The 12359-nt window shown below is 43.7% G+C and overlaps 1 protein-coding gene across 2 annotated transcripts in view; it reads left to right on the forward strand.

The window, feature by feature from the left end:
• Window positions 1–12359, forward strand: part of NGEF (neuronal guanine nucleotide exchange factor) — a 51926-nt gene that overhangs the window by 9739 nt on the left and 29828 nt on the right. The window contains exons 3-4 of one of the 2 annotated variants that reach the window (XM_074877876.1): window positions 980–1351; window positions 4739–4853. In XM_074877876.1, coding sequence (XP_074733977.1) covers window positions 1084–1351; window positions 4739–4853 — 383 coding nt within the window. In that variant the 5' untranslated portion in view covers window positions 980–1083. Of the gene's footprint in view, window positions 1–979; window positions 1352–2898; window positions 3517–4738; window positions 4854–12359 lie in introns of those variants that run through there. The other variant, XM_074877877.1, reaches the window with a different exon arrangement.

The raw sequence follows: 12359 nt of genomic DNA on the forward strand, positions 1-12359 counted from the left end.
ATCTAATGACTAATCCATAGCACTATTTTATGCCCTTCTCTCAGCGAACTGTCAATTTTATTTTCACATTTCCTATACAGCATCTCTTTCTACTATTCATGATAGCCCCATCAGTCACAAAATCACATTATGTACTTAGAAAGGCTTTGACAGCCGTAAGAATTCAACAAGACAAAGCCAGCAGCGAACCCTTAAGTAATCAGTTTGCGTTTTACCCAGTCGTGCAAAGGCTGAAGGATCAGCTGCTGTTTTGCTGTTGTAGTGATCTGTCTCCTGAAAGCACTTGGGGTTACTGGCATAGTCCATGTGCTGACACAGAGCTGCAGGACCCCTGTGCTGAAGTCCCCGTGTCACTGAGGGGGTATGCTGGCACTTGAGGGCAACGCTGGGAAACAAAAGTCTCTGCACTCTCCACTGCAGTCTCTGCACTCTCTTCTACTTTCACTTCTCGACAGCTATGGATTTTTCTTCACTTATCTGCACCGCGGGAGTGAGTGTTGTTAATGAGTGTTAGAAGGCACCCAGCCCTATAAAAGGCATTAATTCTTCTATTACAGGGAGAAGTACACAGATAATAGACAGATTAACAGAGCCTTCTCTTCAGCTTTTACTTGCTGTTCCATAACACTTTCACCCTCAAAAACAAGGTTATGGACATTACCTGTATCCACTCTAAATCAACTAATCTACTGCTCACAAGTGACAAAAGGGAGCGGTCATCAACTGAACAAATAGAACATTGTTTCCAGTAACACCTGAGCACTACAATGTGTCATGGCAGGACAACCATGAGCACATCAAAACAACATTCAGGACGTTAGAATAAGGCTTGTAAGGTGATGATCTCAACATGATCTCAGACAAAGAATCCTGGAAAGTCCCCATTATCCTAAATAGATGATACACTGCAACCTCTGAACTAAGCAGAACTTTGTCCTCTCTTTTCCTATGTTGTTATGTTTTGTTTGTCTGTCTCCAGCTCTAATTCAGATAAAGCTGATGGAGTTGTGGAGGCTACCTGTCTTCCGCTGCTCTGCTGCTGATCCATCGTCTCAGTTGCCATAGAGACAAGATCTGGAAGCCATGGATGGGCAGAGGAGAGAAGCGGCCCGCCAGCTCTCTGCCAGCGGGCTCCAGCAGGGCCTTTCTCAGCAGGTACTGACAGAGTCAGGTTCAGTTTCTGAAGGTGAGGAAGAATCAGAAGGTGATAACCCGGTGACCCACGAGAGGGATTCACAAACACATTACATTCCCATTCAAAGAAATTCCAGGTACTACCGGTCCATGAGGCTGCCGAGCAGAGGGAAAGGAAAGACTTCAAGAGAGGCAATGCACATGGGGCATGCTACAGGTGAGTACTGACCCAAACAGCATTATGCTTCCTTTCCCAGTGAGATTAGGAAATATAGGAGTTGATGAGATTAGGAAAGGGACAGGGAAGGCAGAAAGCAGCTCAGCGATCAGCACATTATAGAACACCCCTGCTCTATGGCACAGCTGGCAGAGGGGAGCCACCCCTCTTTGTTCAGCCTGGAAATGCAAAATGGTTGGATGTTTAAAGATGCTTCACGGGGGAGAATCTAAACAAATGTAAGACTCTGCTCTGCCACTGCTCTGCTCTCCAAGAGAAAAATACTTTCAACAGGGAAAGACATGAAGCTGTCAACAAAGTAGGACCTTCTTTAGCACACAGAAAGGACATATTCAAAAGTAGTAAGATCTATACAAGTAACTATGGCAAGCTGAGCGACATATAGAGGAAACAGTCAGCAAAACCAAAGCAGTACATTTAGCAACCAAGCCTGTGGAAACTGCAATGGATTGTTATGAGAGGGAAGTAAGACTTCTCTGAAAATGCAGTTGCTGCCACTTTGCATTGAAGACAGCTGTAAGAAACACCTAAGCTCCCTTTGAACTAGGAGGCTAAAATAACAGGAGCACTATCCAGAACATACATGCACTCAGCCATGGCTTCAGGACAACTGGAATGAGCTGGCTTTCTCTGAGTATGAACAGAGCACGACTGCAAGGCCAGGCTTTCACTGAGCTGGCACCTTGTCTGAGCAGCTGTCTGAGAGAGAAGCAAGAGAAAGATATGAGAAGCTGAAGAGAGAGCCAGGAAAGGAGCTTTGCAACACACTCAGAAGCACTGGAAACAGGGCTGCAAGAACAAGCTGGAAGTGGTTTTAATAGAAATGCTAAATGAGAGAGACCTGAATCTGTGCACACAGAAAATGCCCTTTGCTTCATCTCCCAGGTCTTCAGAGAAACTGAATTTTGTAACTTCTTGTAAACAAAACGCATCGCAGCAAAGATACCTATCCTATCTTTGGATTATAATCTAACAGAAACGATTCACTGGACTCTGAACTTTGGCTAGCTGCATGAGTCAAAATGATAGAACACTACTTCTGCTGTTTCAGTGCTTTGCAAGCCACTGAAAGCTATTCCTTTGTTATGCAGTAGTGGAGCACGCTGCTTCAGCCCCTGAAAGCAGACCAAGTTCTCTAAGAAAACAAAGAACAGACATCCTCCACCCCAAAATAAAGGAGGTCTGGGAAATGTCCCCAAGAAAATAGGTGTCTCCTGCCTGCCTCGCCAAGGCAGCCACGCTGTTTCAGCAGTATAAAGGCCCATTCAACCCTGTGGCATGGACAGAAGGAAAGTTCCTTCCCTTCTCCAAGTTTCCAAGCAGACAGCAGCAGAGCAAAGAGCTCCTGTTTAATATTCTGCTACTGTTGCAATGAGGTTTGTGGATAAACTGAGAGTTGCCTCTGCCAGAGCCGAGCTGCTCTCCACCCTGCCAGTGCAGCAGCAGGGCCAGAGCAGAGCCCTCCTCTCACCACCTTCCCGGAGCGCTGCTGCAGAGCAAGCACAGAAGAGACTCGCCCTTCTCCTGCTCCCCAAGCGTCACAGCGTCCAGACCGCTGCTGAGGAGGGCCTCTCCCCTGTTACCTGCTGGTGCCACTGCAGTAGGACCAGCACAGAAGGACACACCTTCTTCATACATCTGCAGCGTCACGGCATCAGGACAACGGCACAGGAGGACATCCCTCCTGTCTAGCCAGTGTCATTGAGGAAGGACAAGCTAAAAGAAGGGCTTCTCCCTTAGAAGCTCATTAGAGCATCCACAGAAGCTGACCCACGTTTCTCTCCCACACCCCCCTCTCTGTGTTACCACTGCTGAAACAGGATCTGTTCCAAACAGCGCTTTTTCTTCCATATCTGCAATTGTTCTGCAGGACACACTGGGAACGTTTCTCTTCTCCAGTCTGTACAGCAAGACCCGGGCTAGGAGCAATAGCTCTTTCTCCAGTATGACTGTAGGAAATCCAGCTCAGAGCTATGGCTTTTAAATTCAGCTAGGACTGTGTAAGCAGCTCTTCTACCCTCTCTACTCCACCGATTCCATACCCTCTCCCTGAAACTGGACAGCAGGTGCTTCTACACCAGCCTCATTTGTAGCAGGAACTTCTTCTGACAGCATTTGCTGACGTGCATGGAAGCAAGGGATGGGTGAGCTCTTTTATCTTGACTTCAAACCCATTTGAACAGCAGCTATCCAAGAGTCTGACTCAAGCTCAAATGTTAACCTGTTCTCATTTTGCTTAGGGAATGACTGGGGGTGAGGACAGGGGAAGGAAAGAAGAAAGGAAGAGAGGGAAAGATACAGGGGAAAATACTGAGCAGGATAAAAAATGGGAAAAATAAAGATTCACGAAATGAGAACAAGAAAAAGAACGTAAAAGAATGTAAATCCAGCAGAGAGAAAGGCTTTTCTATAGGCACCCTTTGCACAAGCCTAGCTTTGACTTATAGCCTAGGAGCTGTAAAACATAATAGATGCTTTCCTTCAACTGGAAAAAGAGTTTGGTTTTTTTTAAGCAATCTCCTCTGACAGTTGGATAAAATGTTTAAACTATTCAAAAGGCAAAGAGAATAACTAAAACAAGCGTTTCTTACACCCTTGGCACTGTTTTAGGGAGTTTCAAAAGTCTGGATTTCACCCTTTCCCTCTGAAAATCTGTAGCATTAATTAAAAGGGTGTGTCAGAAACCAGCTTCAGTCAGAGCATTGACCTGCCTGTGCTGTCACCAGTTTGAAATGCAAACAGAATTATGACTTAGACTAAAATATTTCTAATAAAAAACAACAGGGCCATTTATCAACAGGCCTCCAACAACAGGAGGTTTCATTTGAAAAGCGAGATGCATCCTCTCCTGCCAAGTACTGCAGTAGTAAGCCATGGACTTAATACAACTTTGGCTTCCTGTGAAAGGATCAGAGGTTCATCTGAGGGAAATTGGAGAAGCAATTAAAAGTAAAGCTCCTGTCTCACCCAAATCTAGCCATGATTTATCCAGTAAACTGAACATCTACTGTGTGCCTGAAAGCAGAGCAGTAATGAAGCCCTGACTTGGGAAACCAAATACTGGCATGCTCAGGCACACACAGCTAAACCTTTTGTGCCTAAAGAATTGCACTGAAAATCCCTAATGTTGGGACCCAGTTTTCAGTGGTGAGAGTGCTACTCGCATACATAAGGACTGGTATTGTATGTCTGCCTTCACCTTTTCTTGATTGCATTTGCAGCTGTGACAAAGGCTGTAGCCGTCCTTGTGTCTGTGGTCTCCCTGTTGCCTTTGGTGTAAGCAAACCACTGCCTACGGTAAAAGTAAAGATGACCCTTAAGAAAATGACTGTTTTAACACCCTCTTGGCTTTGTCGTATGTCACAGGTTCACTCAAAAACAACGAGCCCATCAAAGAGCCTCTGAATGTTTTATCTCATAAGGGATCGCCATCTCCAGTAAACTCTGATAAGACAACGTTAGACGAACTATGGATGCAGAGGTAAGGGAGTGCACACGCAGGGTATTCAGCGGGCCTCTGCTGAAGAATATAGTCAGAGTGGTGTCAGAGCAAGAATGCTTGTTTTGGGAAGGACAGCTAGACTAAGCTATAGCTCTGATCCATGCCTTCTCACCTTGACTTGTAGTGCTGTCTTCAGTCTTAATGATATATATTGTATAACACTAGCATCGTGGTATAAAGGGTCTTATCGGCGTAAGTTTGGAGAAGACAGTGAAGAAGAAGGGGGAAGAACACAACAATAGGGAAGACTGAAAAAAGGGGGATGTGATGCTGGATCACCCAGTGGCGTAAGCAAAGAGGGCAGACTGCCTTGAGCAGCTTGTTGAGGGAGTAAGGAATGTCTGCGGGCATTTCCCTATGGAACATCCTAACATAAGAGTGATCCCATTCTCGGCCTTCCCAGAGGGCCCTCCTGAAGCTCCATACAACCCCACATGGAAAAGAGGATTTTATAGCTGAAGAAGTAGCTACAAAGATGCTTTCTAAAGTATTCTGACCTTCTGTCTGCTGTTTACTTTGAAAAACTGATAGACAAGAGAGGCTTTCAGTGAGGTAGCCCTTTTTGGCTTACATCCCTCAATGACGTAGGTCCGGCAAAAGGCCTTGATCCCACAACCCATAAATTTACATACGTCCCATAAATTTATCCATGCTGTCTTGCTACTGCACCCAGTCAGAGAGAGGAGCAGCTACCTAGCCTTATGTTTTCTACTATGAGTGAGGTATTCTCCCAAACTCACTCTCCAGCTCCTCATCTCTTGTGTGTGTAACTATGAGATAGTCCCTACCTGTACTGTAGAAGATCAAGCTGAAAGCGCTGAACACTTGCCCTCTAAAGGTGCATGCATTACACTGCACTGCCTGGTCCTAATTACTGAGCCCAGCTCTGTTGGTGTAATGCATAGTGCCTTTCCAGGCACCTTTCCTTATGGAGAAGACCCCAGCAAAAAAAATTTAGCCAAACTGTCAAGTTCAATTTGAATAAATTAATTGCCCTGGCTAAAACTGATTGCCCTTTGGCATTAAACTGAGCATATAAAACTAGACAGTTACGGTCTGCTGCAATGTCAAACCCATCTGTCTTCCTCTCCTTGTGGCATAACCATCACTGTCAGCCTCTGACATCCTGACACTGCCACTTAGGCAGCTCTGAAATGTGCAAATCCAGATTTTCCCTGGAGCTGGAAACAATGAGCCTGTGCTGGGAGTCAGTTTTATCAAAGATGCTGCTGTGCACAGAGCTTGACAGGTCAGTACAGCTTCTAAATCATGTGTCTGCTAAAAGCAGGCAATGCTGCTGAGTGGCATCGTCTCTTCCAACTGAGCAGAGAAATTTGACAGAGAATGAGACCAGAGTTCCAGCTCAAACTGAGCCCATGTCCTCCTCTCCCCTTCTCCAAAAGATCAGCTGTAATTTATAAGGGAACGACTAGAAATCTGCATTATGAAAAGCTTTCAGGAGCCTAAGGATATTGCCATTATTTGCAGTAATCCCCTTCTATGGGGAAAACAGGCCTGTGCAGATAAGACATCTAAAATATTGTCACTGGTCTCAAGAAATGCATCTAATCTCTCCCCAAAAGAAAAAAACTGGTACCTGTCAGCTCCTGAAAGCAGAAGCTAGCATTTCTGCAGAAAGGACAGGTTAGGCACCTCTGACTAGCACTGGGAAGGTCCATGAGGTTCTCAGGAGTGAATCACTGCAGTCCTGAGGGCAAGTGGGGCACCAGTGCTGCATTTCTTCACGTTCAGCAGCGTCCTACAGCAACTACATAAATGCTAGGGCTGGGCAGGCACAATCCCTTCTCCTTGCATGAAGATAACCACCAGGTCTGACACAAATGGCTTCTTCACAGGTAGGGATGTCACTTCACATATAGCTGTGCTACATAGTTTAGGACAGGAAGTAAACACAGCTGGAGAATGTAGTAAACAGCTCAGGAAAAGGAATCGTTATCTGCATTGTACTCAGATGGGATACAGACTTCTGATTAAGGAAAAGCACCATAGGCTCCTTCAAACCCACGGGTGACTTGAATCTATGTGTCATTCAAAGCTCTGAGAATAGTACAGCAGCTCACTGATCTCAGAGCATTGATGTCTGGAAACAAGATGACCACAAACTTTATTACTGGTGTTCCAAAATCTGCCATATGCCCTCCATAAGATACTTCTTAAGAGCGTTGTTATGCCTAACTATTCTCAAATTATTTTTTTCCCATGACCTTTCTTCTGTGTGATCCCCAGCCCCCTCTAAGCACTCTAGAGTTCTCCACAACATCCTGTGTGTGTCTCCCAGTCTTCTGCAATTGTACAAATATCCAAACCCCTCGCATGATGAGCCACTTCCCAACAACTTGGCTGACTTGCCCTAAACATTTCAGTGCCGAGCTTCTAGCACAACTTCTGTTTTTCAGAGTAACCAGAGCCAAAGACCTGGAAGGATCTGAACCCAACAAAACCTGCTCCTTCCCACTGGGATCAGTCCTTCCAGCTTCAGAGTGGCAGCAGTTGCACAGACTGAGATCATATAAAGCCATCACAGAAAAACATCCACCCAGGGTGGCCATCCACAACTGTCAGCCTCAGCTGAAAGCAGATCCCACAGAGACCAGAAAATTAGTCATTTCAAACCCTGGAAAGGAGATTCACTAATCGGAGTCTACCCTATATTACCAGCTAATAGGATGTTGACTTCTCTTCATTTCTAATACAATACAGATGTTTTAGCAGCATGACTGTATTATTTACCTACCACTTCCCACTGAGTCAGATTCCAAAAATGATATGTTTTTATTATGGGCCACTAGATACAGTGGAAGAGAAACTCAGTGTGAAATTTCATGTTGCAAAGCTCACTGCGAGGTCAGTGGTCTACCAGTGCAGAGCAAACTATTTTTTTAGGCTGGTTATGAGACCTCCAATTCAGAGAAACGAAGATCATCTAAAAATCATTTGATTACGTTTGATCTGAGCTCAAAGAATAGGAGTACTACAACAGTGAATACAAAGAGTCACCTTCAGCAGCAAGAGGGAATCTAACTTGTTTGAATTCATGCAAACACGTGAATTAGAAAGAAACAGTACGCATGTAAAATAGCATAGCGCTCTGAAGGATGCTTGTGTGAATTTGGGTTAGCAACGCTCAGCACAGCACTGTTTGTCCTGGGCAGCAGAGGGCACTGCTTTTATAGCCTGATTTAACCAAAAAACGGGGAAAGCCTCTAGAGAGGCTGGGACCTGTATTGCAAAAGGTCCTATACCATACCGAAACAGTTTCTTTCTACTTATGAAATAAATTTCTGATAGTCACCTCTTCTCTATGCTGCCAATGGTGCTTCAATTTGCAAGTGGTGAAGTCAGGAATAGCTAGTGTAAACACACGTCGACCAAACCTTTATATTTTGTCAGACTACAACGATTTTTTGCTCTTTGAGAGAGAGAGAGAAATAATTTTTTCTCCTATCCCTCTTTCTGTACAATATGAATCTTAAAAAGTCAAAAAGCAGCAGTATTTGCAGGGAGAATTTTAAAAAACAATAAATTTTCAGTAAAAATAGCCACTCTAGATATTAAAATGGGATTACTGTCAAAAATCTCATATTTCACAGGATCATACAGAACAGTAAGCAGTAACATACACAATTCTAAGTATCCTTCTAGGATGCAGCCAATGGAGATCCCAATCCCAGTGTGCCCACCTATTCCACCCAGTCTCATCAGGATTTCCAGTCCAGTCATGGTTTCATTACCTGGCAAGGTCTAGGCTTTGCCTTCCAGCTCTCTCAATCTGAGCTGCTTCATCTGGACATATTCTGATCCTTAGGTCCTCAACCAACCTCTTTGTTTCACTCCTTTCCTATCAGCTTCAACTTGTAATTCTCCACACGATTTCCTCAGCCTACTGTTTCCCAGACACATTATTCCTCTCTCTTCCCTCCTGCGGCTCATAACTCAGTGCCCTGCCATTCCCCAGGCTCTTCACCCTTTGGATCCTCATACAATCTTAGTCTCCCACTCCTCCTCCTAGCTCCACTGCTACATTTTACAGCCTTTTCCAACTCACCATTTCCTGAAGCACCCAGCTGTGGGTGAGTTCCCCTCTTCATAGCAGTTTCCTGGTCCAGAAGTAGATGTGTCCCTCTCCATGCTTGAGTCTTGCTCCCTCTGTTTTTCAGTCAAGTAGTTTTCTCACTGTGCTGCCTGCACCCAGCACAAGGATCACTGAGGATACGGCAGAAATAGCCTTTATTCACAGTGCCTAGAACTGGACCAGGCAGTTTCTACAACTGTAATATCAGAAATGTTTCTCTCAGCCCTGAGCAGGGCACACATTCTCTCCATGGGCAGCAGCTCAGGGATTTTAGATGCTAAAATCTAAGTCTAAATTTTGTGTGTATTGCACAGAGTGGTAAAGGGCCTATAATTTCTATGGATTTTCATAAGCGTGGCAAAGATGAAGCCCTGGCAAACCCCAAATTTCAACTCATGTTTCAACAGAAACCAAAGCTTCTCAAAGGATAGAACAACAGGTTTGCTGTTTTGCTTTAACAGGGATCCAGCAATATTTTCCTAAGTCTAAAAAATTGTTAATTGTTTTTAATATATAAAAAATAACCTGTCTATGGCAGATAGTCAGTAAGTAAAAATGTAACCCTAATGATTATGAGCATCAAAAGGCTAGAAGCACCTAAAGGTAAGGATCTCACAATAGGAAGTTCTGAACATTTTTAGTTATCAGTAAGGCTGCCAGCTCCAACAGATATAATTAAGGTATTTTTATGAAAGCTTAAGGAGGTTCTGGAGAACAGATGTGCTCTTGGCCTTTAGGATCTAAAAATATTAGGGATGAGGAGTTCCACTTATCTCCCACTAAAAAGTCAAAAACCAGAAATAAAAATTGCACAGACACACCCATTGTCAAAAACATTGCTAAAAACCACACATGAATAGAGAGAACCTGAATGAACCTGACGTATGAAAATATCCTTGACTAGGTATAACGTTATTCAAGTCTATTACTAACTTCACACTTCACATATTTGGTTAGCTCAGATTAAAACAGTGCTTCTTACCTCATCTTGTGGCCTTTCTTAGTGTGAAACTCCCACTGACTAGAAGGGTTTGGGGAATTTTTCATGAATAAGATCTGCTGGACTGCCTCTTCTCTTTTTAGTTTCTGGAAGAGGAGGTCTAATTTCTAAAAACTGCTATAAGGGAACATTAAAAAAATGGATTTCAATGTCATTTGAAAATAAACTCTTTGCACATCTTTATTCCAAGGATTGCTTTTGAGTTTAGATGCACATAAGAAATCTTAATTCAAATGATTAATCATTTTTCAAAATCACTAGTGCCTGAAAATACGAGCCAGGGTTGGAAATTCATCCCTCAAACAACTTAAATGAGATAATTGTAATAAACTAATTATAAACTCACACCAATTATCACATTTTTAATGCAACCATGGACCAGGTCAGCCAACATTTAAAATCTTTTCCAACAGCAGTACAGTGAAGCTAGGAACAGTCCACAACAACATGAACCCCTTCTTTGCAGAATGTAGGCAAGCTCAAACCCACTCTCCTTTGCCCACAGGGAGCTGAACCATGGTCACGCTCCATGTCACCAGAGCGTGGCCATCTAATGATGGCCGTGAGGATCATTTCCAGTGCCTGTGTGCTTGGAGATCCTAAGAATTCCTGAGAGAAAACTGGGCTTTGGTCTGTCAGGGCATTGCATGACATCTGTCACCGACAAGAGCACAGGGCACACAGCACCTCTTGTGTGGTGCTGGGGTAGGTTTTTTAACTAGTTGCTTTAACGTATGCAGCTCTAGTCAGATTCTCTCTTTCCCTCTACAACTAGACAGGGAATTTTAAGATGAAATATAGGGGGTTTGGTCAGAAAACTGATTTGTCATTATGAGATTTTACTGATTTTGATGATATGGGGGAAAATTTCTTAGGCTCCAGATCAAATTCATTGTTGATACAGTGAAAGAGACATTTCCTCCAAACTCTTACCCAGACGGTTAAGATTAGGTGGAGCAGGAACTTCTGCCTGAGCTTGCAGTTCCACAGCAGTGTAAAATAACCCAAGACGGCACTGCCATGGCCCTGCCATCCATCTGCATGTCTGCCACGTCCGCTACGCTGGCACTGGCACTGAGCTCACCCTGTAGTGAGACAATGCAGCCACACACAAAGCTAGTTCTACAAAAAAAATTTAATCATTTTCCACCAGTTTAGCTGCCCAAACCTGCTCACCAAGAACGAGATGAGTGCTGACATAAAAGTGGAGGCAGAAATCTGCCTCAGGGAGTCAAGTGAAAAGTGGAATTGAGCAGCTAGGTCAGCGTAAACTGCACACAAAGTCCTAACAATTGCAGAAGTAGGGAGGAAGAAAGAGGCAGCTATGCCAGAGGTATTCTATCCGGCAGAAATAGTTCAGTATTGGCTGGCCTAAAGTGGTATCTGGTGAACAAGGCAGTCACCAGGTTCAAGCACTTTTCCCAGTGACCAGAGAAAGCAGAGCAGCTCCAGGAAGAGAGACTGATCCACCCTGGAACAGGCAGTAACATGTGGGATGTGAGGGAATGACACAGCCGTGACTCCAACCTGGATCCCCCACACCCAGCATGAACATCCCAGCCACCAGGCTCCTGTGAGAGAATTGCTTGTTTGCCTGCCTTCGTTTTTCATTACAAACTTTGAAAGCTTTCTGGTTTGTCCCCAGACAGAAAAACAAGATTGAGAAAATCCTGACCAGTTTTGTAGGACAAAAATATCTCCTTCTTGCTAAATATCATTTATTACTCTGGTCCCAGAGCGCTGGGAACACTCTGTCACCTCACTTGGGAGAAAAAGTATTTCTCAGGCACTTGTTCTGTTTACAGACGTTCTCTTTATGTCAACATGAAGTATGAGAATAAGCCTGCAGAGGAAGAAATAGCAACATTTTTGAAAGACCAAATTAAAATTAAAAAAGCAAAAAGTTCTAAAGGAAGAAAAAGTAGACTGTTAGTCATTGCTACACAGTGGAACAGATCTCCGAGACACCAAAATACAAGCTCTGGCCTCCCATGGACACAGGTGGCATTGCACTCTCAGCTGGTGTTCTCACCTCTTCAGAGCTTCCAACGTTTTTATCTTCATTATTACTTTTAGCGATATTTTTGGGTTTTCATCTCAGACCAAAAGCGAAATTATTCTGGAAAATTGGAAGGAAAGAGGAAGACAGGCAGGATCAAATTACCAGACAGTTATGGGATCTTGAAAAGATGCTTTCTATTTTTGAATGTTTTTCATAAGATGACCCAGAGGCTTTTTCTAAAAAGAAATTTCAATTTGCAACAGATTTAACCCCTGGGAGTGAAGCAATGTGGGGGGTTAGAATCTGTTAAACTCTTAAAGCATACTTCTGAAAGATTTTTTTTTTTTATAGTAGATACACCCAAAAGTTATATTTAGATATACATTCATT

This window comes from Strix uralensis, chromosome 9 (assembly GCF_047716275.1).
Source record: "Strix uralensis isolate ZFMK-TIS-50842 chromosome 9, bStrUra1, whole genome shotgun sequence".
Lineage (NCBI taxonomy): Eukaryota > Metazoa > Chordata > Aves > Strigiformes > Strigidae > Strix > Strix uralensis.